Below are 26523 nucleotides of genomic sequence, written 5' to 3'. Positions count from 1 at the left end.
TCCCGCCATGGTGCTCTGCTGACTTTTGCACCGCTTAGCTGGGCCACCGCGGGGGAACAAGCGGAGCAAGTGGCAATTTGGACCCCACACTCTCCATGCAGCATGGGCCGCCCAGAGAGAACAGCCAGCATTTCAACGTTACAAACTCACAGACATTGGGCTACTATATATATGATTTGTGATTATGCAGCCAGTAACAAAAGAAAGCTATTGTAGCAACATGCTGTGGTTAATAAGAAGCTAAAACACAGTCCCCTTACTCATTCCAGCTCCTGGCTTGCCCCTGAGACAACTGGACTTGTAATAAGTTTCTCCTAATTTCAAAGGATAAACACATACCCAGGTCAAATTATGCTTTCAGGATCTCATCAAACTTTATGCTGCATCCTGTTCCTTTAGTAACTAAGGTTTATTAACTTTTCAAAAAGAAAAGCATCATCAAATAGTTAAAAGGAACCTTATACATGACAATTTGATTTCAGAGTCTTACACTCAGGGTCAGAGCAGTGCAGATAAGTCTGCTAGATTTCAACAAGGCTCTCTGGAACACCCAAACAGTCTGGGACATCATCCTTGTTCACAGCTTCCTTGTTAGAAACCATAGTCCAGAGACCAGAGAAGAGAAGCAGTGATGTCACAGCTTACAATTTATAGCTCATCTCTCATGCCTGAAAAGTTACTGATCGCTTTGGGGTCTAGGATCACATGGGCAGGGAAATCTACTTGTAAAAATGGAGTCTAAGGTCTCATGGTCTCTTAAGTCATGTAAATTATGTTGCTTAAGTGAAAAAAGCCATGCCCATGAACAACATAACTGGTGCATGCACTTTCCAAATCTCATGCCATATGTTCCATCAGCCAGGATTTCAATAGTATCACCTAACAAAGTGCATTATTTTATTTATTGATTTAGCTGTGCCGTCTGCTGCACACAAGCTATCCTAAACAGGAAGGAATGTTAACACCTCTAAGTCAAAACGAGAGGGAGAGAAAAAGAAACATTCCAGAATAGCCAGTAATTCAGTTGTTGAAGCATTTACTAGTCTGTAGTCTTGCAACTGTAGCATACTTGAAACCATAACAGTTTCTCTGAGTCTTCAGTGAAACAAAGGACCAGAGAAAACGTGAACATATTAATCTGCAAAGTTATATATTTTTTCAAAATAAGATTGATAAGTTTCAGTCTGCAGATGATTGCTGGTGTCTTATGTTTGGCACATAATCCAGAATTTGTTGCTATTAGTGCCAAGATATAGTTACTAATGAATTTATTGTCAGCCACATCTTGCAGCATTCTCTTGAGGAAAAGAGAATGCTTCTTTTGAGGCAGCTTTAACAGTGCAAACATCTCGGTTTGGATCCTGGCAGACAAAGGCAAGATAGTTAATTTAAATTCCACTAACCCCATCACCCAAATTCTTTCTTTCCCATTTGTAGAACCAAACAAAATCAATACTTTTTTGAAGGCTCAGAATTGTTACTTATTCCCCGTATTTTTCATTTCATCATTGTTTTTTCCCCCCCAGTTCCTTGAGAGAGCTAGTGCATAGTTGTTGGAGATTTTTGCTTTATCAGTATCCATAAGGCTGACCATGGTGCCCCCCTGGAGTGGCATTCCCATGCAGCCATATATTAGGTGCTACCAGTTCTGTACCCTCTCAGTTCCTTGTTACTGCCCATGGTGGTTACCTGGATTGTCTTCCCATAGGTAGAAAGAGCTAGTGGTGTCTTTTCATCTTCAATGGACTTTGCTCCATAGGGCCTCTGTAGATAGTTTGCTGATAGTGTTAGTAATTAGTTGTTAAGAATAGTCAGAAGAAATTAGAGTCCTGGTTGGGACTTTGCCTGAGGCAGACTTAGCTTCAAGTCCTGTTTGGTATACTGATGCCTGTCAGTGATCTACAGGACAGTTGTCTCAAGTGTCTGGGAGAGATCCACAGGACGGACGGACGGACAAGTGTCATATTTGTAAATACTTTCATCCTTGTACTCAGAGCAGAATATCCACTTGAGGGCACTCCTGATGGAAACAGGAAGCATCCTGTGCCAGAACCACCATCACTGGACCCCGTGCAGAGTGGATTGGCTTCAGTAGGAAACGTGCCACTGGCACCAGGCTCTGCCTGGCACTGCTCTTCCCCTCACCGGTGCTCAGCAAGGGGCAAAAGAAGCAGGGCCAAAGAACCCAAAGACCTATGGGCAAAGAACCTATATCAGACCGTGTGCCTGCCTCAGGCCTCCAAGGGGTTACCACTGGGACCTGTCTCCCCATTCTGGGCAGCTATAAGGACTCCAAGCCTGCAGTGTGGCCTTCGGTGCCTGCAGTGGTTCTGTTGCCTAGAGACAGAGCCAGCCAGCCCTCTAAGTGCCACACCAGGGGACTGAGGTGGCTCCAGCTCTAGCTCCAAAGACCAAGACCATAGGGTATAGCAGGTAGACTAGCAGAACTCCCTTTGTCACTGGACAGCTTTGTTGCGACCTTGGTCCCTGGTACTGTGGCCCAACTCATTGGCCAGAAGGTCTAGGTACCCAACAGAGTCCCTGCCAACCAGACATATGGGTCTTCTGAGTTGAGGCACCATTGCCTGTACCACTGATACAGGCCACAGGTTGTTATCCAAGTGTTAGTCACCCTATCTTCAGCGATTTCTTCAATGTCAATCACAGTCCAGCAGCGATTGTTTGGGATCTTGGCGTTTATCTTGTTTTCCTCGGTACCGATTCTCAGGCAGGCAGTGCTACTCGCCCCATCGTTTGCCCACCAGGGGCAGCAGACATACCCAGGCCTCAACAGCCCCACTGGAGGGGCAGCTTCAGGGTCAGACTGGGACTTCAGCCTGTCATTGAGAAGTAGAGACTCTTCCCTTGTGCAAGAGACTATGGCAGCGCCAGCCCTGGTTCCAACATAACAGAGACAGCAATCTCCCTCCTCAGTGGCAGTACTGAAACCCATGGTGGATGCCTGTGTTGCTGGTCCAGTACTCCCAGCCTTTCCAAGCTACATTGGATAAACTGGCCACAGCATCTGTGGTACTGCAGTCAGAACACAGTGCAGTAAGTTGCTGTGTGGTGCCAAGGGTGGGATTGGAGTGGACGGTGGCACTGGAACTTGCTTTTGCAGCCAGCGGCGAGGGGAGCAGTGGTGTGTGGTGAACAAAGGCTGTATTTCTGTGAGCTGGCTGGGCCCTGCCTTGGTCTGCACTGAGTCGAAAAAGAGCATTGATCCCAGCAGTAGCTGCCTTTCAGTGGAAATCCGTTTGAATACTGTATAGCTCTTACCACATACAAGTGTTGAATTGCTTAATAGTTCATGTTATAAAGCTTTATCATATTTGATCGTAGAAGGTACAAGCAATCAACAAGTCCAAAAAAAGTATCTTCTCATTTAAAATAGTATAATGCTATAGTGAATATGAAATTGAGAGCAAGAAAATATTTGTTTAAATGAATTTGAATAACATTTTTTCTCTTTTCTAATATTTTTGCTCACATTCTTGGTTGATCAATCCAGTCCATAATGGGGTACAGAGTTAGAGTTATAAAGTTGCTAACTCAGTCAAAAGCTGCTGTTATATCTCTTGCTTCTCTACGGTTCCTTCATTAGGCAGCAAACTCTAAGAAAATGGCTCCAGTTTGCTTTTAACATTGAAATTACACTGCACCCAACTTGGGGTATCAGTGCACTTTTGAAAATGTGCTCCATTTGTGAAACTAATCAAATGGCTCAGTTCTATAAATTGTTCCTTATTTCTTTACAGATGTGAACTAGTGATGGAATAACATGAAAGCTGCTTGAGTAGTTAATAATAATTATACCTGGCATTTTTGTGACACTCTTGCGCTGAGAAATCAGATTAAGACAAAGAACTCTGGTACGAAATCACCAGGGATGTTCAAATGGAAAAAGAACTGGACCTCTCTTACAGCTGAATATCAATTATTTAGTAGTGAGAGCTTTAAGAATGGGAGAGGGCAGGGCTAAGAAGGGAACAGGGAGTGGGCTTCAGGATCCTGGCTGCCTTCAAGGAACTACCCATTCCGTGAATTATCCAAAGGAAGAAATCCTGTGTGTCAGATAGTGTCGTCTTCCCCACTCCCCCCCGCGGCCTCCTAGAATTTGCCACGGGGCGCCCCAAAGTTTGAGGCTTCTTGGTCCAAGTGACTATTGCATATTTGATTGTAATAGTGATTTTCAAAGTTTAAATTTATGAGCATCAATTAGAAACATTTACGGATAAGCATTTCAAGAGTTATATTCCTTGCTTGCTCTTGGCTCTTGCTGCCTATTCCTGGCTGCTTATTTCTTTCAGGTGGTGTCCTCGGGCTGTTTTGAGACTGTACACTCTTTCCAAAGTATTAACACTCAATTAATTGTTCCTTTAACTAAGTTGTTTTTATTGGACTGTCCTTTTCAAGGCCCTAACCTTGTGGATGGGGAATTCTCTCCCAAAATGTTTTCCAATATCACATGTGGAGATGTTTTCTTTTATTATAGGATATTAGCTAAGATACTCATTTCACTGTATTGTTAGCCACTGATCATCTTCCATTGAAGTTAATATTTGCATTTCAACAGGGGTGATTGTGTTGTTGTTGGTTTTTTTTTTGGTAAGTGGGGTCAGAAGATTTATATTTCACAGGTAGCAATGGCTCTGAGATCCCTTCTTTAGTGATGGCCTTAATGCAAACACTGAGGGACAGATTTTTACTAATACATACCAAAAGCTAATGCAAGTGAGGAAAAGGTCAGAGTATTCCTCCAAAACCTAGGGTTGCACTGGGATTTTAAACTTAATTTGCCAGAAGCTGGTGAGGTATTGCATTTTAGTCCGCAACTGACATGGCCATTTTGCTCCTCAAAAGATTACGCTAGTCCCACGCATTCAACCGGTCTGCTAGGTCTTATTGCCAGGTAGAGCTGTCCCATCCATACATGGCTGCCTCAACTGTCTTATGGACAGGATAGTCTTCCATGTTAGCTGTGGGGTCTAGGGCAGCCCAGGGGATTATCTGGGGGATGTGCAATGGGGCTGTCACTGCTGGGTTGTTCTGCTTCACGTGGCAGTGGGAAGCAGAGAGCCTCAGCCCACTCCATCCCCAAGTCCTGCATCACTCAGGGGAGCAGGCTGGGACAGGGGTGTTCCACTTCCTACCACCTTGGTGAAGTGGGGCAACCTGGTGGGATGATGGGCAGTGGAACAGAGTAGGCTGCTGGGTCACACTACTCCCAGCGGCTGCCACCACCACAGAGAGTGTGTGTGTGGGGGGGCGGGTTGACCCCTGCTGCTGCCCCATGCCACGGTAATCCCTGGATTGTGTTTCTAAGGGGGGCAAGAGGGCCAGGGAAGAGGCAGGGCAGGAGTGAAGCAGGGGTGGGGCTTTAGTGGGAGGAGTGCAGTGGGGGGCATGGGGACATAGCAGGGGTGGGAAGATGTGGGAGGGTTGCCCAGGGTCCCCCTAGGAAAAGCTTTGGCAGCAGGGAATACTTGGAGAACCACTCCAACACTGCCAGTTGGGTATCTCTTACCTGGGAGAGACTTCTGTGGCTGGCTGGCTTTCACTCCCTCTGTCTTTTCCCCCCTACGGGAAGTAGGTTCTGTGTGGTAAATATTCAGTGTCTCCACGGAGTCCATTGACTCGCATTCTCTGGGTTTTCTTGTGTGGGCTAAAAACGCTGTAGTTTGTTCTCTTTGTGGTTTATTTTTATAATGGGTATGAAGAAAAGTGAAAATGGTAATAGTGCTATTAAGTGGAAGTTAAGTCAGGTTTGAACTAATTATTCAGTGTTGATGAAGAAAAACTGAGCTTTTAGTGTGGCAGAGATGAAATGGGAATATAGCAACAAGCTGAATCACAGTTCTGCTCTTAACTAACATCTGGTGGTGGAATATTATTAGGTCTTCCTGACTTGAGATGCAGTGGAAATGAAACAGTTGGAATATGTACAAGTGATAAAATAATCACACAGTAATTCCATGTTCTTGTTTTGGCAGTTGTTGGTCATTAAATATGGAGGTCACTCAGAAAAGTAAAAAAAAAAAAAAAAGGACGAGTGGTCCTGTAGCCCCTTAGAAACTAGCAAAAAAAATTATCACGCTCTTTCAAGGGCACAGCCCACTTCTTCAGATGATGAGTGAAGAGGGTTGCACCCGCAAAAGCTCATACCACCATCTATATATTTTTTAAAAACAACAAATGGTCTGGTAGCACTTTGTAGACTAGCAAAACATGTACATGGTATCATGAGCTTTCATGGGCACAGCCCACTTCTTCATATTACCGGAGTTTTGCGTTTAAGATTTGCAGACCCAAAATAAATAGGACAGAAGGCAGGGGAGGAGGAAAAAAAAGGAGAGAGTGGGAGACAGGGAGAAGAGGGTCCTTTTTTTCCCCTCTTTCTCCCTCCCTCCCTTTTTATTTTGGGTCTTCAGACTAACTGCGCTACCCCCTGAAACTTCTATATTTTTTTTGTTAGTCTCTACGGGACTATAAGACCACTTGTTTTTTTTAAGTTACAGACTAACATGGCTACACCTTTGCGCCTCAGAAAAGTCAGTTGGTTGTGGGTGTGAACTTGAATAAACTTCCACTTGGCCAGTATTCAGCTTCAATTTATATCCAGGACATTTCAGGATTCCACCCATGTAAACTTCAGTTGACAATGTTTGAGTCCCTTTGCCACATAAACTACACCATAGGTCTCTTTGTCTTTGATAGAATTCCTGCCATTCACGTAGAGACATGAAATAAATATCACTTCTGAAACTGAACTACAAGTGATGGTACAAATATTTTGTGGTTAGTTTAGGTAGAAGAAAAGGAAGGCTGGTGCAAATGAATACTCCTAGCTGTTTTGAGATCACCATTATTCTCTGAGTTTATAGTGTGATCTTGGGTAATATGGGAGAATATGTAGCACGATTTGAATGTGCAGGTTGCACTGCTAAGATCTGGGATTCTCTGGTCTAGCAACATCCATGGTCTGGGGTGTGGCTCAGCTGGGCTGTGGCTGAGGGGGCAGGGTGAGCCATGAAGTTCAAGAGAGTGCAGGGTGGAGGGCAGCAGCAAGGGGCCTGAAATGACCTCCCTGGTCCAGAAAAGTCCCTAATCTGGGTTCAGTCAGTTCCCAAGGGTGCTGGATGAGGGAGGTCCAACCTGTACTTGTTTCTGTACATTTTGAAAAAAAAAAAACCCCAGGTTCTCTGACTTTGATCTTTTTGCTGTATTCAGCAGGATCACATATTGGTTACGTAGTGGTCAATACAAAGTAAATGCAAGGGGGAAAAAATCAGATTTGGATAGGGAAAAAAGGCAGTAAGATGAAATTGAGGTACTTTGTCATTAAATAATAAGTAAATACTTAACACAATGTTATCAACCTGTTTTTAGTCTGTGCAATGGTCACTTTACTCTCCTCAATTGAAGGTGTGTGGTGCTAAGCTAGGCCATACTGGAAGCCGAAAGATTGAAGTGATGATTGAGTACAGTATATTTTGGCTCAGATTCAAAACTGAAGAAAGCCTAGTTGATTGTGCTAGTTTATTTTAAGGCTTTCTTTCCACAGTGATTCCAAGGGGTTGACTTGGTTAGTAAAGCACATACCCTGTCACGTGGTAGTAGCAGAAAGGCCTTTGTGACTTATATGATGCATTCAGTCCTGTTTAATTAGCTCGAGGAATGATTATGTGAATGCTCACCACATAGGGTGATATTACAGAGAATGGTAAAGTTGGCTCTGTGTTAGTGTTATGCTTGAATGGTAAATAGTTCTAATAATGTGAGACTGATTTAGTGTGGCTGGACTTAATTACTCAGTCCAGTGATTGACCATAGAAAACCTCTATTCTGATAGTAATGACATTGTCAGTTAATGCCATAGATCATGAATTATAGCAAAGCACTACGTCTAAAGCAAAAGCACAATTATTTTCAGCCGTTCCTTCTAGAAAGCCCTGCTAAACCAGCATCTTTCAGCTGTGAATTTTTGTGATGCTCCCGCTTCTTGCTAACCCAACAAGAAAAGCATGGATTTCTCAAGAGAAACTTGCTGGGCTTCTAGGTTTACCAGTTGGTATCCACCCCTGGCCTTTAACTCTGTAGAGTTTCTACTTTATGAATTTTACCAAAACTCTTAAACTAAAACAGAATGAAGAAAAGATATTACCAGAGATTAGTGATTATTAATAATACTATGCTAAAAATCAAATATTCCTTCAAATCAGAATCAAATCAAGCAAATTACTTTCAATATTGCTTTGGAATTCAATTATCAAAGAATACGAAACTATATAATTAATCTTTATATAAATTCTAAAGAGGAGTTTGTGTTGCCCATTAAAGTATAAATCCCAGTCTCAGAATTTCACCAAAATCAAGTACATTTATCATTCGTGTCTGATTATTATCTAATGTCTGAACCACAACACCAGAGCTAATTATAAAGATTACCTGTTAAACTTCAGTTTCTGCATGAAGGATAATTCTTTTTCCTCCCACATGCAGATTTTCACAGAATGTTCTTATTTATAAAAAATTGCAGGTGACAATCTGAGTCTCCAAACACAAAACACACTTTGTTTAATGTCTTTTATGAAACGGTATTTACAGTTGTTTAAACATGAGGAACCTCTTTTTCTAGTAACTTGTACATGGGGTCTTTTTAGCGCTCAGACATTCATAGAAGCACACAGCAACAATTTCACACCTTATATAAATAAATAAATAAAAAGGCTGGACATCTCCAAGCTGCTAAACTGAGACCAAAAGAAAAAAATGGGGATGAAGAATATAATACTTGAGGAGAAGCAGATGCAGTATGTGTGATCATGTTGCCAAGGGTGGTCTGGCATGTTCTTCAGAATGGCATCCTTTGCATGATATTGGACAAAATCATGGTTGGTTTTTCCTCAGTATTGGAAGGAGAACAAAGGCAGCTAAGGGTGCATCTGCACTGCAGGGCTTAACTCAAAATAAACTACGCAAATTGAGCTATGTCAATTGTGTATCTTAGTTCGACGTAGCTTATTTTGAAATAGGGAGCGTCTACACAGCACTTATTTCGAACTCTTCCGCTGACTTCCATTGCTCCTCGTACAATAAGAATTACAGAAGTCAGAGTAAGAAATCTACCAGTATTTCAACATTATTTTGAAATAACTGCTGCTGTGTAGACATGGACTAATGTTATTTCGGAATAGTGCTAGTATTTCAAAATAGCATTGAATTGTAGATGTACTCTTGTTGATTTGAAAGTCCTTTGGGTGGTGCTTTCATTTTATGTGTAATATACCTTTAAATTTATGAAAAATCTGCCTGATTTCAGAGGGTGCACTCATTTTGTTTTTAGAGAAGCTGTCACCTGCACAAAGATGATGCGCACTGTGCTCTCTCAAGGAGGCTTTGTTGGGATCTGTATTTTCTCCAGAATCTAAAATGCATCATTCAGGCTAAAAGCACATGGTTGTTCTTTCAGGGAAAGGAGAAGACAGTGTTGTAAACTCTTGCAATATTATAGCAAGTCTAGCCACATTTGAGTTTTTGAAGGTGTTTCCCTTATCTCTTCCTCCCCCTAGAGGAAACTGATTTCATGAGCATCTCTGCTGTCATTTTTTTGAGGTAAGTTTTTTGCCCCCAGGGTGGCTGATAATCTTTGAAAATGTACCACGTATACTGCCTAAGGGCTGAGAAACCAAAAGGGAAATAAACATCTAAAATGTATTTTTATGTCATTGTCATAACTTTGAGAGAGGGACCTAACTCTTTTTTTTTTTTACCATGGGGGTTGGAATTACTGGAAATATAACACTCATAGCAGTGAAGTGTCACCTGAAATGGTAAGTACTGAGAACTGAAACACTTCCTCCACTATATTCCACCATGATAGAAAATACTGATCCTCTACAGGTTGGACCTCCCTAGTCCAGCACCCTTGGGACCCTGAGCAGTCCCAAACCATGGAGTTTTGTTGGACCAGGGGAGGTCAGTGCTCCCCTGCTAGCTGCTGCTCTGCTCCTGGGTTCCTCTCACAATTCTGGGGCGCCTAAGTTTGGGGCTCCCCACCCTGCCACTGGACCCACTAACTTAGGCCCAGCCAGGGCTCCCTGCCCTGCTGCTAGTCCCGCTGCCACTGAGGGTTTCCTGGCATGTGCTGCCAGGGATGCCGTAGCTGCTGGACTGCCACTGTCCTGCTGCTTTTAGGGATTCCCTACCTGGGACTGGGGCCGCTGCTACTAGGGGTTCCCGCCACCTCACTGCTGCTGGGGGTTCAACAGCATTCCCCAGCCGCTGGCTGGCCCGGCCACTGGTGTCCCCAGCTATGGTAGGACTCTTAGCTGGCTCTCACTCCCAGCCTCCAGGGCTCTTACATCCAACAACATCTGTCAGACCATAGAGTCCTGGATTTGGGCATTTCAACCTGTATATATTTGAGAGAGTTTGTGTCTGTCTCTGCCTGTTCAAGAACTTCACCTAAATGGTAACAGCTAGGACCTCCAAATTCAGTATATACTCTGTTTTATCATAACTTAAAGCAAGGGAAACATATTGTTGTGCCAGGACAATGGGATTGCTTCTCATGAAACCTTACAGAAAAGACAGAATCATCAGTCAGGTGAAAAAAGCTGGCTGGGGGTGTGGCCTCCTCGTCTGGGACTGCCCCAACCCTGAGCCTCTCACCCCCCCATGCACTCTTTAGGGAGGGTGAGAGGGCTGAAACTCCGCCCCTCCCCCCGATTTGTATGGGATCGTTGATGGCTACTCTCTGTCAGGGAGTGAAAGCAGAGTACACAGTTTGTTGGCTGGGGGAGTGCAGAGTGCAGATGAACCTGCATCTGCCCTAGGTGGGGGACAAGTACCTCTCCCCGGGCTGTACCCATTAGAGCATCAGTGGCCATGGAGAGGCACTTCTCACCTGGTCCCAAGCTACTGTGGTGAGAGAGGCTGGGGGCAGACAGGAAACTAAATCCCTCATGCCCACTCTCCAAAGCAGTGATTTAAATGAAGCATTGTACAGTTTCATTATTTTCCATAAAACAAAAATTGAGTTAAGGACTCGAGCAATGCTAGGTAAATCTTTTAGTAGTCTATAAAATTGCTTGTTCGGTTATGAAGGTCATAATTTTATGACGACAAAAGGATGTTCTGTGCTGCTGCAAGTTAAATTGTTGTATATGGATATTCAAGGTGTTTCTCATTTTCTGTTCTGTTGGAAAGAATAAAAATAAGGGTTTAAAAAAAATCTTGGTATTTTGGCCAATATGCACATTTGTTCTTGTGTCCAGGCCTAATTCTGACTAGAAAAATACATTCTGTTAACAACAACAGCAACAAAAACCCAGAACAACTGACTATAATTTCCACTGGGCATGGTTATTATTTTCCGTAATAAGTTGTTTAGTGTTGCAGTGCATTGTTAAAGCAATACAGTAAACTTAAATTCACGCTTATGTACCACTTCTCTCTGACATTTTTTCAGCTATGCTTGTTACAAGTGATAGGTAGGATTATTGAAATTAAAGGATTTTGTTCTAATTTACTTGATGCATTTCACAATTCTTGGTTGTGGGGCATTTATGGTGCAGCTTGGAGCCTTCCAGCCTGGGTAGACAGATTTGGCTAGGCCTAGTTGAACTAGCATGCCGAAAATAGCAGTATGGCCACTGCAGCATAGATGACAGCATAGTCTAGCCACTTGAGTACAAACCTGGGGTCAAGTGGGCTTATATTCAGGCACTAACCCATTTGTCCACAGCCAGATATGCACATACCTGTCTATCCAGACTGGGAGGCATGTTCCAGGTGCTGTGTAGACAAAACCCCAATGTTGTTTGTTCAAGCCTTTCAAACAGCAGCAAAGGAAAGAGAGCGTTTTAAAAAATGTGAGCATAAAACCCCCCAAAAGTTGTCATGGGGCTCTGAGGCAAGTTAAATGACGTTTAGTTCACTTTTTTAAATGAACCAGATGTCAAGGAGACTGCCCCCTTTAAACAGCTGTTGAGCTGCCTTCTGTTGTTCTGTTAGTGAATGAGACAATAACTCCTAGCTTTTTTCTTTCTTCCCCATTTAAAGGACAAAACCTGAAAGTCCAGATCAACACAACTGATGATACCATTTGCATGAAGTACCTTCGGCTAATTCCCAACACCAAACTCCACGGCTTCATCTTGGGCTATGGAAGCAGCTTCTTTTCTAACCAGTATATCCCCCTACCTTCAGAAGGAAAGTCCTATGTAACAGAAGTTGGTAAGGCATTATGGTTTTGACTGCTACTTTTGGTCAGTGGATAGGGTATTGGAATTAAAAGAATGGGAATCTATTTGTTGTTTTGGGAAGATGTGGTGAGGTGTGTGTGTGGGGGGGGGGGCGGGAGGGGTTGTTCTTGGTTTTTTGTTTTGTTTTAGGGATTTTTGCAAAATTTTCAGGTGACAGAGGAATCGGGAGATCATTTAAGAAAAAAAACAGTATTTCTGGTTCCCGAAAATTTGACGTGTGTTGGTTATTTGGTTTACATATTTTTTTCAACTGTTAAGATTGTTTTTTCTGACATTGGCCATATGCATGCTGTGTGCTGCACCACGGGATGCAAAAATATCTCCCCTAAAACCACCATCTGAGGGAATACTGCAAAAGAGAAACCCTAAGAACAGCTATCTTAGGAGTGAACTTGAAAATCAAGTTTTATATTTGTAAATACACCACTATTATACATTGCAATATTTACTTTCATTGTAAATAAAGTTCAAACCTCAGGAAGTGGCCTAAGTTTGAACAATAAGCCATGTGTGTGTAAACGTATTAAGATTGGGAGTCTAGTCATTAAAAGAGTCATCTAAAGTTAAATATGCAACTTTGCTTATTAGTAAATTGTTCATTCATAACTAAAGATGGGACTGAACCATACAATTCTGATGTAAAAATGAGTTTTACCAATTTTAGGCAGATTTGGTGTTCAGATTTACAGCCATTTGTTACTTGTTAATCATATGTTGTTCAGGGCTGTGGGACTAAAGGTGGCTTACAATGTAAAAAGTGATACTGTATCTTGGAAAACAATGAGTAGTTTTAAGGCACCTTAGAGACTAACAGAAATATATAACAGTAGCTTTTGTGAGCAAGACCCACTTGATCAGATGAACTGGAGTGGAAATGACAGAAAATATATACAACAGCAAAAAACACAAACAAAAAAACCTGTCAGTTGAAGGACTGGTGCTAATGAGGCTAATTAAGTGCCCTGGAAGTGTCTTATTCTTAGCTTTTGGTGTAAAAATGCAGTTGTTAAAGGCAGGGGAGACTGGCTTTATAATGCAATATCCAGTTAATGTCTTTGTTCAAGCCCAGGGCAAAAGTGTCAAATTTATAGATGAATATCAATTCCGCACTCTATTTCTTGGCTTCAATTGTCTGATTTTTAACATTCATATAATCAAGCGGTATTATGTTAGTGGCAATATGCTCTTCCAAATTATATTTATAATTGTAATAATTCATAATTTCAACACACACAGAATCTTAATTTTCCTGTAGGCCCCACACCTTCAATGGAGTAAACTGTGTGATGGATGGCAATTATCCTATTTATTTGGGAACTGCTTTAAGACCTATAAGCATTGTCTCTTGTTCCATGGCCTCAGTGCACTGAGATGTGGGTGTTATTGTCACTGAAGTTGGGCAACAGGAAATCAAACAATTCTATTTTTAACAGCACAGGTCGCCAACAGTGTATCTAGGCATGTTGCAAATTCTCAATCACTTGGAGTATTTAAACCAGAAATGGGCGGCTTTTCCAAAAGATTTGTTTTAGTTCGTTTGATCACTTGTGTTTATGCAGATCAGACTAAGTCAAGTATGCCCTACCTGTTCCCAGAATGGGAATGAAGGAGAGAATAGCTCTGGCTGCTCTAGTGTATGCATTGTTGGCCTAGGAGAGTATGCTGACTAATGTTGCCCCCCTCGCAGGGTTAACTGGTTAAGCACTTTAACTGGTTCTCCTTTGAGTGGTGTTCATGTGGGTGCTCCACTCAGGTGTTAGTGTGTCCTTGCACCAGAGATCAGAGATTTTTAGCTTAGCAGTGCCTTCTCATCTGAAGCATGTGCAGTCGCCATCTCATGCTGTTTTCATCTGTTAGCTACATGCATGGCGCGGATCCCCTCAGATCTTTTCTACCAACCTCAGCAGAAGATGGAGTCTCGGAGCAGTGCTTTTCTGACTGGAAAAAAAGAGAAAAATTAGTTTGTTAGTATTTTTAGGAGTCTGAATAGTTCTTAGGTGTAAGCTAGTACTAGTTCATTTAAAAAAAAAAAAGTTCCTCCCCGTTTTTTCTTCTTTTTTCACCCAAGTGCGTTGTACTCCAGTTTTTTCATCATTCCAGGGTCCCCCAGTTTTAAGAAGTGTGGCTCTTGAAGAGACTGTATGCCATGTTTCTGACTGCACACCTTCTGAATAAAATCTCGGTGCGAGGGCCATGTGGCGCAGAAATGCCTGCATTGCCAAAATATGCTTCTCACCTGTTATTGGCCAAAGCGGACATACCACCTCCACAGGTACCGATGGATATGGCAGCACTGAACAGCTTTCTGACGCCGAGCGTCTGATGACACCTACCACACACCAACACCAGAGGCAAAGGCGAGATCACAGAAAAAGATGTTTTTGCCCACCCGATCACCAGGCATTTCCTGACGGGTTTATGTAAGACATGTCCGCACTTACGTCCACTTGTGCCACCTTGGGATTTGAACCTCATATTGGGCACACTTGAGACCTCCCTTTGAACAATTGGCAACTGCAGCTTCACAACACCGGCCTTGAAAATGGTCTTCATTGTTGCAGTCACATCTGCAAAGTTTGTAGGTGAAATTGCAGCTCTTGTGGTGGAACCCCATATGATATATTCACCAAGGACAACATTATCCTCAGGCCCCATGCAAAACTTCTGCCAAAAGTTCTCAGAATTTTATATTAATGAACCCATTTATTTACCTACCTATTGTCCTAAACCACACAATTTACCCAGGGAAGTGATATTACATAACTAGGATGCAAGACATGCTGTTGCATTCTGTATAGATATGTCCAAACAATTCAGAAGGTCAAACAGACTTTTTATTTCTATGCCCAGTCCCCACAGGGGAACAGCTGTCTTCGCACAAGGTTATTTTGAAGTGAATAGCAAACTGTATAAATACATATTACAGACTCTGAAATGACTCCACCTCAGAGTGTGCACTCCACACGAGCGATGGCCACATTGACTTCTTTTCTGCAAAATGTGCCCCTTGTTGACATCTGCAAGGCAGCCAAATGGTCCCCATGTAATTCCTTTGCACAGCATTATGTATTGTAGCAAGGACCAATACCTGCCTTCTCTCTGGGTGACATAGTCCTTGCCTCCTCTCATATATGCCTCCAAAGCCCACCTTCACAGGCAGCGAATACTGCTCTCTAGACACCGGAGTGAAGCAGTCACAGGAACACCACTCAAAGGAGAAGAGGAAGTTACTCACCTTTTGCAGTATGGTTCTTTGAGATGTGTGTCCCTGTGAGTGTTCCACTACCCTCCCTTCCTCCCCTCTATTTATTTAAGAGTCAGTTATAGGATTTCTGGAAGAAAAGGAACAGGGGAACCCATGCCATGCCTGCAGCTAATGGATGACAACATTGCGAGATGGTGACTGAGCATGCACGGCATGGGAGGCACTGCTAGACTAGAAATCTCCAATGGCAGGTGCAAGGGCACACTGACACCTGAGTGGAACACCCATAGGGACACACATTTCGAAGAACCATCGTTCTGCACAAGGTGAGTAACTTCCTCCTAACGACCTAACCAGGATTTTACATCCCTACCCTGGACTAGGTGATTATACTAATCCTTTCTGTCCTTGAAGTCTGCCTCATTACTATATCAGAATACTTGAATGGTTATGGGAAAAAGGTACAACTGTACTGATATTCTTAAAGTACCCCTACTTCTGTGATTCTGGGTGCTTGCAGCGATTTCATAATACAACTGTAGAACAAAAATGAAACAGAGGGTGTTCCTTTGTTATGGGAGAGGAATGTAATGATTTGTTTAAAAGTAAACAGATGGGGGGGGGGACGACCTGGATTTCAAAAGGTGTGAAGTCCTTTCCTCTCAGGGACACTACAGCAAAAGCTTGACTGCTATAAAGGTGAGAATCAAACTCCTGAGGTCTTTTTTTCTGATTCTGTCACTGATTTTCTGGAAAGACACTTAAATTATATGACTTCAGTGGAGTTGGGTAACAAGTCTGAATTAGACTCTTTGTATAATGTCTGCAAATAATGCCTTCTGTAATTAAATTTCAGGCATGCTGAGGCTTAACTGATGTTTGTAAAGTACTGAGGTCCTTGGGTGGGGAAAAAAAAGCAATGTAGCCTTCTGTAGGTCTCCTAACGTGTTTCCATTGAATATTATTGTTGCTACACAGTGCTGTGTAAAATCATATGAACTCATGGAGTCTGTGGTAAACGTGGACTTCAGCTGTGACATATTGCATTTAGTAATGTATTTTGAATAGTTTTAATGTGTAAGACTAGTAGCTTCTTGTGAGATGAAGCTCTGAGTTATGCAGTATATCAGAGTATCCAGCAGTATCCTAGAATTCCACAGAAGCCATTGTTTTTACACAAGCAAAATCCTGCTCCGGTGAATTTTTTTTTTTTTTTTAAGATAAAACCTATGACATTTATAGCCTGGAATGTAATGTGCTATTCTGTCTGTGTGTGTGTGTGTGTGTGTGTGTGTGTGTCTCTCTCTCTCTCTCTCTCTCTCTCTCTCTCTCTCTCTCTCTCTCTCTCTCTCTCGATATATATAAAAATAGAGAGAGAGAGCACCAAGTCAGTGACCTTCTCTGTGTCACTGTCTTGTTATGCCGAAGTATTGGGGAGGACCTTTTGTTTAAAAAAAAAACAAAACAAAGAGAGCCCATATACATTTCTTACAAGTTCAAGCTATGTACACTGTAATATAATCTGGTGAGACTTCTTAATTGCAGTGCAACACTTAAAAGTTAAGAGGAATAAATATAATGGTATGAAAAGAACAATATGCTGTAATTTTAAACACTAGCTTCTGTGACTTTAGGCAAACATCTTTCTTACAAACAGCAAGAAAGAAACCAGCTGCAAAATTTGCTATAGGCAATTAGTGTACTCTGCAGATTCTGCGTGTTTATCTGATTGCATTTAAAGATAACATTTGCTGTAATTGTGTTAACTCGGGCATTTCAGGTTAAAGAGATGGTTATTTTACATAACCCTATTTACCTAGTTATTTTACAGTCCTACAGGGCTGATTTTTTTTTAAATGAAAAATATCTTCTGTATTGTAAATTCCCACATAAGTATATAGCATTACCTGAAGGGTAGATCCTAAGCTGTATTTATCTCACAACTCAGTACAACTTGAATGGAAGGTAGGAGAGAAAAAAGACAAGATGGCTGCAAACAGCCCCTTGATCCTTAGCCTAACTGCTGCCAAAAGTTAGGGCAGCAGCAGGTCTGCACCTCTGCTGACTGAACAGGTCTTCTGTGGACGGTTCTGCCAGTTGGACAGTGGACCCAGAACACTTCATATGTGGAAAGTGGGCAGAGCAGATGGCAGGGGCTGTAAGTAAGAGAGCAGATGCCAGTACCGCTGGGCCTGCAGGCATTGAACCATTAATAGGAACTAAAAAGCTTGAGCTTCTCAGTTAACTGGCTAAATCTTATGCTCCTATTTAAAGCAATGTTTTGAGAAGCACTTTGGGCTTGTGGTTTTAATTTTAAATATTTTTTTTATTTAATAACATCTACAATACCTATTACCGTTGTGTTAGCAGCATCCAATATGTTAACCTTTAGTTCAGTTTTACACAAAACAGTTCAATACAAAGCAGTTTTTGGATGCCTTTGCTTTAGGCTGTCCTTCCCTCCTGGCTAACAAGCAAATGCAATAACCTTTAGTGTAGGGCAATAATACCTTAACTAGACTTTTAGTAATTAGGTAAGGTGTTGTAATGGCCTTAATTTTCTTAAATTCAGTTTCATAATACCTGAGTGAACTTCTCTGGACTTGGCTGCTGAAAGGTGATTAAGATTTGCCAATTATTACTGATTTTTTTTTTAAGAAACCAATGTCTTTACATATTTTTTTTGTAGTTTTACTTTGTGCTTTAAACTTGTTTATACTTATAACTAAATTTTGTGTCGCATGCATTTTTTTTCAATGTGTCTTTACAACCTATGGATGTTTTTCTGTTTCTTGACCTTTACTCTTATGCAACATTTGCATTTTTAAATACAGTTTAAATACTAGTTAATTGTTTTGTCTAATGTGGTATGTTTAAACATTTCAAAATAGACAACAATTCTAGCACCAAGACAAAAAAAAACAGAAGACGGCACAAAACATAATCTTCATCATGACCGTAAATTTGTGGTATTTTGATTTGCACCTCAGTACTAGGTTTGTTTGTTTTTGAAATTCTGAAAGACAAGAAGAAATTGTTTTTTATGCCCTGGGTGGGCAGATTATTGCTTAAAATACTCATTTTCTTTTACAAATTTCCTTACTGATTGCAGGCAAAACATATGGCTGGAATTCTGCAACATTCTCCAGGGCATATAATCAGTTGTTGACAGTATTTCATATTCAGTTTGTTAATATCTATGTCCTCTTGAGCTTTTGTTTTGGTTTCCCAATGCCAGTTCCTTGAACTAGCTGATTATATATATTGTTGTTTTATTGTAGGTTTCATATTATCCATTACAACTGAACTCCTTTAACTAAACATGGGCTTCATTAAAATGGAATGGTTTTTTTAAACTTACACTTTGAATTTTAAGACACTTGCTAGAGTTTTGCAGTGACATTGGCATGTATAATAAAAGTCATAGCGTAGCAGGTAAGATAATGAAGAAAATAAATATTGGCCTGTGTTATTAGGATGTGGCAGTGATTTATTCAGTGGCAGGAACCTGATTAGTTTACAGTGACTCTTACATGCTGCCTTGTAGTCTTTGCAAGGTTTAAACAGTACTATGTTGTAGAGATATATAGCAGAACAAATAGTACTTCGATGTCAGAAATGTCTGTTAAATGAACTATGGGAAATTGCTTGAGTTCAGATAATGATAATTTACTGCCGTGAGTGACTATACCAAGATAGGTGAATGTGCGTGCTATTAAACTGACAAAAGCGGCGAGGAGTCCTGTGGCACCTTATAGACTAACTGAAGTGTAGGAGCATAAGCTTTCGTGGGCAAAGACCCACTTCGTCAGATGCATGTAGTGGAAATTTCCAGAGGCAGGTATAAATATGCAGGCCAGGATCAGGCTGGAGATGACGAGGTGGATCCAATCAAGGAGGATGAGGCCCACTTCTAGCAGCTGATCTGGAGGTGTGTATTCCAAGAGAGCAGAAGCTGATACTTGACTATTAAACTGAGTGAGGGAAACCAGTACTGAATATAGTATAGTATACTAACATAAAATGTCCCAAAGTCTAGTGCTTCGTGCATTTAGTATTGGGACCTTCATCTTTTTTTTCCTTATACCAACAATGAAATCTCAATGTGTGGCCTTGGTGATTTACTTTTCTGCCTGCTTCATGTTCAGCAGTGGGCATTCTGAGTTGAGCAAACCGCTCCACCATCAAGTAAGAGCATCTACAATGGCATGACAAGTGGTTGGCGTTGTCTTGCACAGCCAAGGTTTTTTTGTAGTTTGCTAAACAGGAACAGTTATCAATATGAGATCCGCTGTACTAAGACAGAATCAGGCATGGGATTATTTGGACATTCATTCTTATTTCTAATTCTAGATTGGTCTATGTGGGAACAAGTCATTTGAGTTCTTCAGGTGTCTTTTATAAATAAGAACCTGCAGAAAGTGAGGCAGTTCAGTTAGTTACCAGCATCTCTTTTGCAGCCCTCCTGATCACCAGGTCTTGGAAAAGGATTCAGTCTTTAATAGACTATGCCACGTGAAAGCAAAATTTACCAGGACACTGTTGCTGTGACTATTGTTTATTATTAAGTAACTGAACATGGGGGCTATGATGATAAATGTTAAGCAGTCAATGGGTGGTTTCTATCAGTATCTCTTTTAATTATTTATAAGTTGTACTATAATAGAGCATAGAGGCACAAGGAGAGATCAGGGCTCCATTGCGCTTGGCACTGGATAGTGCCTCTGCTAAAGAGCCTACAATCTATACAGATGAGAGAGACAGAGCTTGGCAGAGAAGTAGTTTTACAGCTAGGAAACTAAGGCTCACACAAAAAAATTGAGTGCCTTGCTAAAAGCCACACAGGAAGCCTATTACAGAGCTGGCACTAAGCGTAAATCTGTAGCAGATCTGCAAACTGAACTTGGATAAATTCTGATGCTTCATGGAGATTGTAGGGAAACTGCAGAGTTGTTGAAATGAAAGAGAACATGAAAAGAATGGGCAGTAAGACTGAAATCTTGTCTTGTATTGTTTGCTGGTTCCTAACATAAAGGTAATGAAGCCCTTAGCTGTTTGAAAACACATTTATTATCGGCCATGTCTGCAACCAAATTTTTTCATTTAGGGACTTGAAAACTTGTGACAATTTGATAGTGGCAGAAGACATCGTGTAAATGGAGCTGATTGATTGAAATTTCTGAAATTAGGTTTTTGACAAAATAGTTATGTTTTATATTTCTTCAAACAGCTTCATAGTGATTCAGTTTTTCAAATGTCAACAGTAAAAATTCAAACAAATGTTCACACCTTTTTTTTTCCTTTTTAGCTAGCACTAGCTGTAAGTATGGAACTCTGAGGTCATTGGCCAAAAAGATTGAATATATTTCTCAAGAAAAAAATGGGATTTATCAAAATGTCATCATGCATCCAGATTCACAAGTTACTTTATGACTGTTCACATAAATTAAACAAATCTGTGGGGGGAGGGGAGGAGGGTTCAGCTAAAGCTTCGAGAAACATCAGAAGGAAAAAAACACCCATAGTTTGGTGCAAGAATCAGTCTACAATCTAACTGCCTTCCACACGTGCCCCAAATTTCTTTTCCATGTCAGGTGAGAGGGTGAGGGAGGTCCACTGGTAAGTAAGGTCTCAGACTTCGGGGGCGGGTGCATTATGGAGCGAGCTAATGAAATGGTGAATGTAGGTCTCCTGTTAAATAGAGGAAGGGTGCTCCCACCAGAGTTACAATAAATGGAGAGACATTCCAAGCACCTGCTGACTGGAGACTTGGCAGCATTATATATAACAGCCCAGAGCTGTTAAGTTCTTACATTTGTACAGAATGTTCTTTGTTTGGACAAGCCATCTAATTATCCCAGTTTTATTCTGTTCAGGCTGAAGGACTAGGCATAATCCTGCCAAGCATTTTCCTCTTCATGCCAGTATTCATTTACTAGAAGAGCTCGCAAAAAACATTTTTGAAAAGTGAATATTTGTTTGAATTTTAAAAATTAATTCATTTTGGCTGCATTAATGCCTCTCTTGTACTTATTTGTTTGTGAACAATTGAGAGATTAAATTTCATTGGAAAAAATTCACAGAAGACAAATTTCAATCACACACATGAGATTTGTAGAAATTAAATTTTAAATTCATGTTGAGAAGTATTTCAGGACTTACAAGCTTTCTCTAACCGAATAGCAGAAACAACATCCTGTAATTTAATTGATCAAACTGAAAACAACAGAGCTTGAATTTTGAATATTTGCAGTCAATGCAAATGTTGATCTTATTACAGATATTCCATGACCAAAAGTGGCAAAAATATTATTTCTTATGAATTATTTGCTCATTTCTTTATAGTAGCATGTTAAATATTGAGAGTTTCTAGTGAAAACTGAATATTTGTGTTTAACATTTGATCCAGGCTTTAGTTCACTAAGGGAATGAGTCATTGAATAAAATCATAAAACCATAGGGTTAGAATGGACTGTAATCCCTTGGAAAGAAGAAGGATTTGTTGTGTCTAAGTCTGTGGTTTTCAACCTGTGACCCAACAGTGTCCCCTGTGGATCTGCAGACTATGTCTAAGAGAACCATGAAAGAATTGAATTCTATGTTGTTAGCATGGAAAATGCCATACGTGGATGTGAAGAATGACTAAGAAAACAATACTAAATATGACCAAGAGAGTGATATTGTTTGTGTTGCATTTCATAGACTTAAATTCCAACATCTATCTACGTGATCTCTTTGACAGCAGGCAGCTTCTGTTTACTATGCTGGATTTAAACCCAAGTTTTGCCTTAGCACAAGGACAGTGTTTTTTTTGTCTTATAGCGTTGTGTTCTCTGTTCTCAGAATGTTCTATAGAGTTTGAAAGTCCGAGCTGAAGCCTCCTTGAGCCACACAACTCTGCCCCTTCTTTTGTCCCTCCCTGCTTTCCCCCCCCCATTCCACTAGGGGTACATCTAAACTATATTCCTCTTTCGAAAGAGGGATGTAAATTAGACATATTGAAATTGAAAATGAAGCCGGGATTTGAATTTCCCGCACTTCATTTGTATAATCGTATCACGGCTTTTTTTGAAAAACGCTATTTTGAAAGTGAAACCGTGGTCTAGAAGCGGTTCTTTCAAAAAGAAAAGCCTTTTCTGAAAGATCCTGTACTCCTCAAAAAACAAGGTTTCTAGACCGCGGTTTCACTTTCGAAATAGCATTTTTCAAAAAAAAGGCATGACGCAATTATGCAAATGAAGTATGGGAAAGTCAAATCCCGGCTTCATTTGCAATTTCAATATGTCTAATTTACATCCTTCTTTCGAAAGAGGGAAGTAGTCTAGTGATAGCCTAGATGTGGCAGTATCAAGAGAAAGGGCAAGCCTGGTGTCCCTTCCCCAATGCCGGAAGGATGATAGTTCTGGTTCTGGAGGGAGGAGTAGTTGTAGAGTAAGGGACCAGATGGCTCCATTTTGTTTCCCCTCCAAGTACGTCTCAGAAGGAGAAGATATCCAACTTTTCTCCTTTTGGTTCTACTCTGTTAGTAATTGTGAGTATTTCCAGAGAGAAAGGATCACTTTCAGGACAATACTTTACTTGCAGAATTGTAGGGATTGTAGAAAAAGGAGCCTTTGGGAAACCCAATTCATCACCTTAACTTCAGTCCTCAAACTGGGTTTTCAAAATACAGAGATTGGATAACCCCTTAACAGTAATAAAGATTATATTGTAGTGATGTTCTGGTCCCATAGTAGCTGTGCCAGAGACTAGCCTTGAGGGATGTTACCGTGGGGCAAGCTGGTGCACTACAGATTCATACCCTGGCTTGCTGCATAGTAACTTCCTGTGCAGACAAGCCCTTAGATATAACCCATTTTCTCTGAGCCTGAATCTATTTGATTCTGGCAGGTAGTAGCTGGTTCATTAATGTCTTGTATAATTTTTCAAGCTATTTTTAATTGTCTCTCTATTATTTAGTATTTTGGCTATTTAATAAACATGTTCCATTTTCAAGGGAAATGTTTTCCTGAGATCAGAAATCTGTTGTTGCATCCAAGCTGAGGTCTAGTCCTTATATATTCCTGGAAAAGGTCATATGCTCTTACTCTGTAATTTCCCAGTTATTGACAATGATCTCACTTTATAGTACAGCTCACAGAATTACAGCCCTGTTTTAGAAGGGAGATTTTGTTTTTCCTCTGTCAGAGTTTGGCTGTTTCATCAGAGCCAAGGCTTTAATCCCATCTCTGGTCCTAGTGAACAGGCGTGAACCCAGACTTAGTCCATAGTTTCCCAGAAGAATTTAACTATGAAAAATATGTTAGTGCTAGAATGTATTATGACACTTTTTTGAACTTTACTTCCATATGTGTGTTTTTGACCCTGGTCATCTTATGGATTTGCAGAGCAACTTCAGTCTGAATTTGGGAGTGTTTGTGCAAACACGTGGTAACTTCTGTGCTGTTAACAGCTTTGGCCATTGGGACAGTTTGTGTATAAACAGAGTCAGGGTGATTATAACATTTTGGATTCTTAAAAGAGACCGCCTTAATAGAATCATAGGATGGGAAGGGACCTTGAGAGGTTTTCTAGTTCAGTCCCCTGCACTCCAAGCAGGAATTACTATTATCTAGACAGGGATGGGCAAACTATTCGGCCAAAGAGTCATATCAGGGTTCAGAAATTATGGAGAGCCAGATAGGGAAGGCTAGAGAAGATGATGCCTCCCCAAACAGCCAGCCCCCACACTCTATCTGACCTCTGTGCTCACTGACTGTCCCCCAGGATCTCCCACCCCCTATCAAACCACCCCTATTCTCTGCCCCTCCGGACCCCACGCCCTTTATCCAACCTCCCTGCTCCCTAACCGCCTCCTGTGCCCCCTGCTCCCAATACCCCCACTCCTTATCCCCTGGGAATCCACTGCATCCTCTCTCTACTCTGCAATGTAAACCCAGTATGAGTTGAATTTGGGTTAGCAGTTACTAACTTTATTAATGTAGGGCTTGGGCATCTATATTAATTTGTAGCCACAGGCATCAACTCCATGGGTGCGCCAACGCTCAAAAAAATTAGTGGGTTCTCACTATCCACAAGCCATAATTTTGTACCTGATATCTGCTCACAGGGCATGCCCTAACCCCAGATAGAACTTGAAGACTCAAAAATTATTTCTAATCATCGGTGGAGTAGACACAACTGAATAATGTAGCTGTCCTTAATGTACATCAAGAGTATACCAAGGAACTAATGTAAATAAGATTGCTGACAGTTACCCAGAAAGCAATAGTGAGATGTAATGTATTTAAACTGGATGCTAGTTTCTTGTCAACCAAGACTGGGCATTGTCTCAACGACCTGACTACATGTATATTATTTCAAAGAGACTTTAACACCGGACTACAAAGGGAAATCTCAGAACTGTCATTCATGCTTAAATTTGGAATAGAAATGTAGCCGTGTTAGTTTGGTCTAGCTGAAACAAAAAACAGAACTATGTAGCACTTTAAAGACTAACAAGATGGTTTATTAGGTGATGAGCTTTCATGGGACAGACCCACTTCCTCAGATCAAATAGTGGAAGAAAATTGGCATGACCATATCTACCAAAGGATACAATCAAAAAAATGAACACATATGAAAAGGACAAATCAAATTTCAGAACAGAGGAGATATGAGGAGGGAAGGTAAATGTCTGTGAGCTAATGATATTAGAGGTGATAATTGGGGAAGCTATCTTTGTAATGGGTAAGATAATTAGTTTCTTTGTTGAGACCTAGGTGTAAAGTGTCAAATTTAAGCATGAATGACAGTTCAGAGGATTCTCTTTCAAGTCTGGTGTTAAAATGTCTTTGAAGCAGGATGCAGGTAGTTAAGTCCTTGAGACAATGCCCTTTTTGGTTGAAATGGCAAGAAACTGTTTTTTCTTTGTGATCCAGTCTAATATCTGTTTTGTGTGCATTGATTCTTTGGCGAAGTGTCTGAGACGTTTGTCCAATGTACATAGCAGACGGACACTTTAGGCACATGATGGCATAAACATGTGGCATAAATAAACGCAGGAATATGTGTTCTTGATTTTATAACTGAATTGGTTAGGTCCAATAATGGTATCACCAGAGTGAATATGTGGACAAAGCTGGCAACGGGGTTTGTTTCAAGGGAAAGTTCCAGGGTTGGTATTAGGGTGGTATGTCCTGTGGTTGTTGGTAAGAATCGTCTTGAGGTTAGGTGCTTGTCTATAGGAGAAGTGGGTCTGGCTCATGAAAGCTCATCGCCTAATAAACCATCCTGTTAATCTTTAAAGTTCTACATAGTCCTGTTTTTTGTTTCATGCTTAAATTTGACACTTTACAAATGGGCCTTAACAAAGATAGCTTCCCCAATTATCACTCCTAATATCATTAGCCCATAGACACTAATCTCCCCCTCTCCCTCCCATTCTAAAATCTGATTTGTCAATTTTATGTGTTCACTTTTTTTTTAATTGTATCCCTTTGGTATATATGGTCATGCCAATTTTCTTCCACAATTTGATCTGAGGAAGTGGGTCTGGCCCATGAAAGCTCATCACCTAATAAACCATCTTTTTAGTTTTTAAAGTGCTGCATATTCCTGTCTTTTGTTTGTACACTGCATTAAGTGGTTCAATCATTTGGCTACCCAGCCAGGGAGCTTATTTCAGGGGCATAGAAAATATGAAGTTTGAACAGAGGAGAGAAAGGGGCTGTCAGACACCCCCAAGGGCTTTCAGAGAAGTGAGGACACAGGAAGGGATATTTTTGCATGCAGGTTTTGTTGGTTTTGATGGATTTGTATGTCTCAGCTTTCTTCTAGGAATAAAGTGTTCGTGTGTTTAAGAACAACGAGTAGATCTGTGGCACCTTAGAGACTAACAAAAATATATTGTACCATTAGCTTTTGTGAGTAAAACTCATTCCATCTGATGAGCACAGATGTGTTTAAGAGGTTACTTTGTAACTCTTCAGAATTCATTGCTGCAACTGTTAGATGTCCCTGAGGAGTAAATGTAATTGGGGAGACGAAACTATTGGGGATATTTGGGGA

The 26523-nt window shown here is 41.0% G+C and overlaps 1 protein-coding gene across 38 annotated transcripts in view; it reads left to right on the top strand.

Moving 5' to 3' along the window:
* Nucleotides 1-26523, top strand: part of ABI3BP (ABI family member 3 binding protein) — a 323405-nt gene that overhangs the window by 78817 nt on the left and 218065 nt on the right. For all 38 annotated transcript variants that reach the window (XM_075907457.1, XM_075907515.1, XM_075907462.1 and 35 more), the window contains exon 2: nt 12067-12240. In XM_075907457.1, the coding sequence (XP_075763572.1) occupies nt 12114-12240 (127 nt within the window). In that variant the 5' untranslated portion in view covers nt 12067-12113. The remainder of the gene's footprint in view (nt 1-12066; nt 12241-26523) is intronic.

This window comes from Pelodiscus sinensis, chromosome 1 (assembly GCF_049634645.1).
Source record: "Pelodiscus sinensis isolate JC-2024 chromosome 1, ASM4963464v1, whole genome shotgun sequence".
NCBI lineage: Eukaryota > Metazoa > Chordata > Testudines > Trionychidae > Pelodiscus > Pelodiscus sinensis.
The sequence above is the reverse complement of the archived record's forward strand: the minus strand, read 5'-3'. Positions and strand labels throughout refer to the sequence as shown.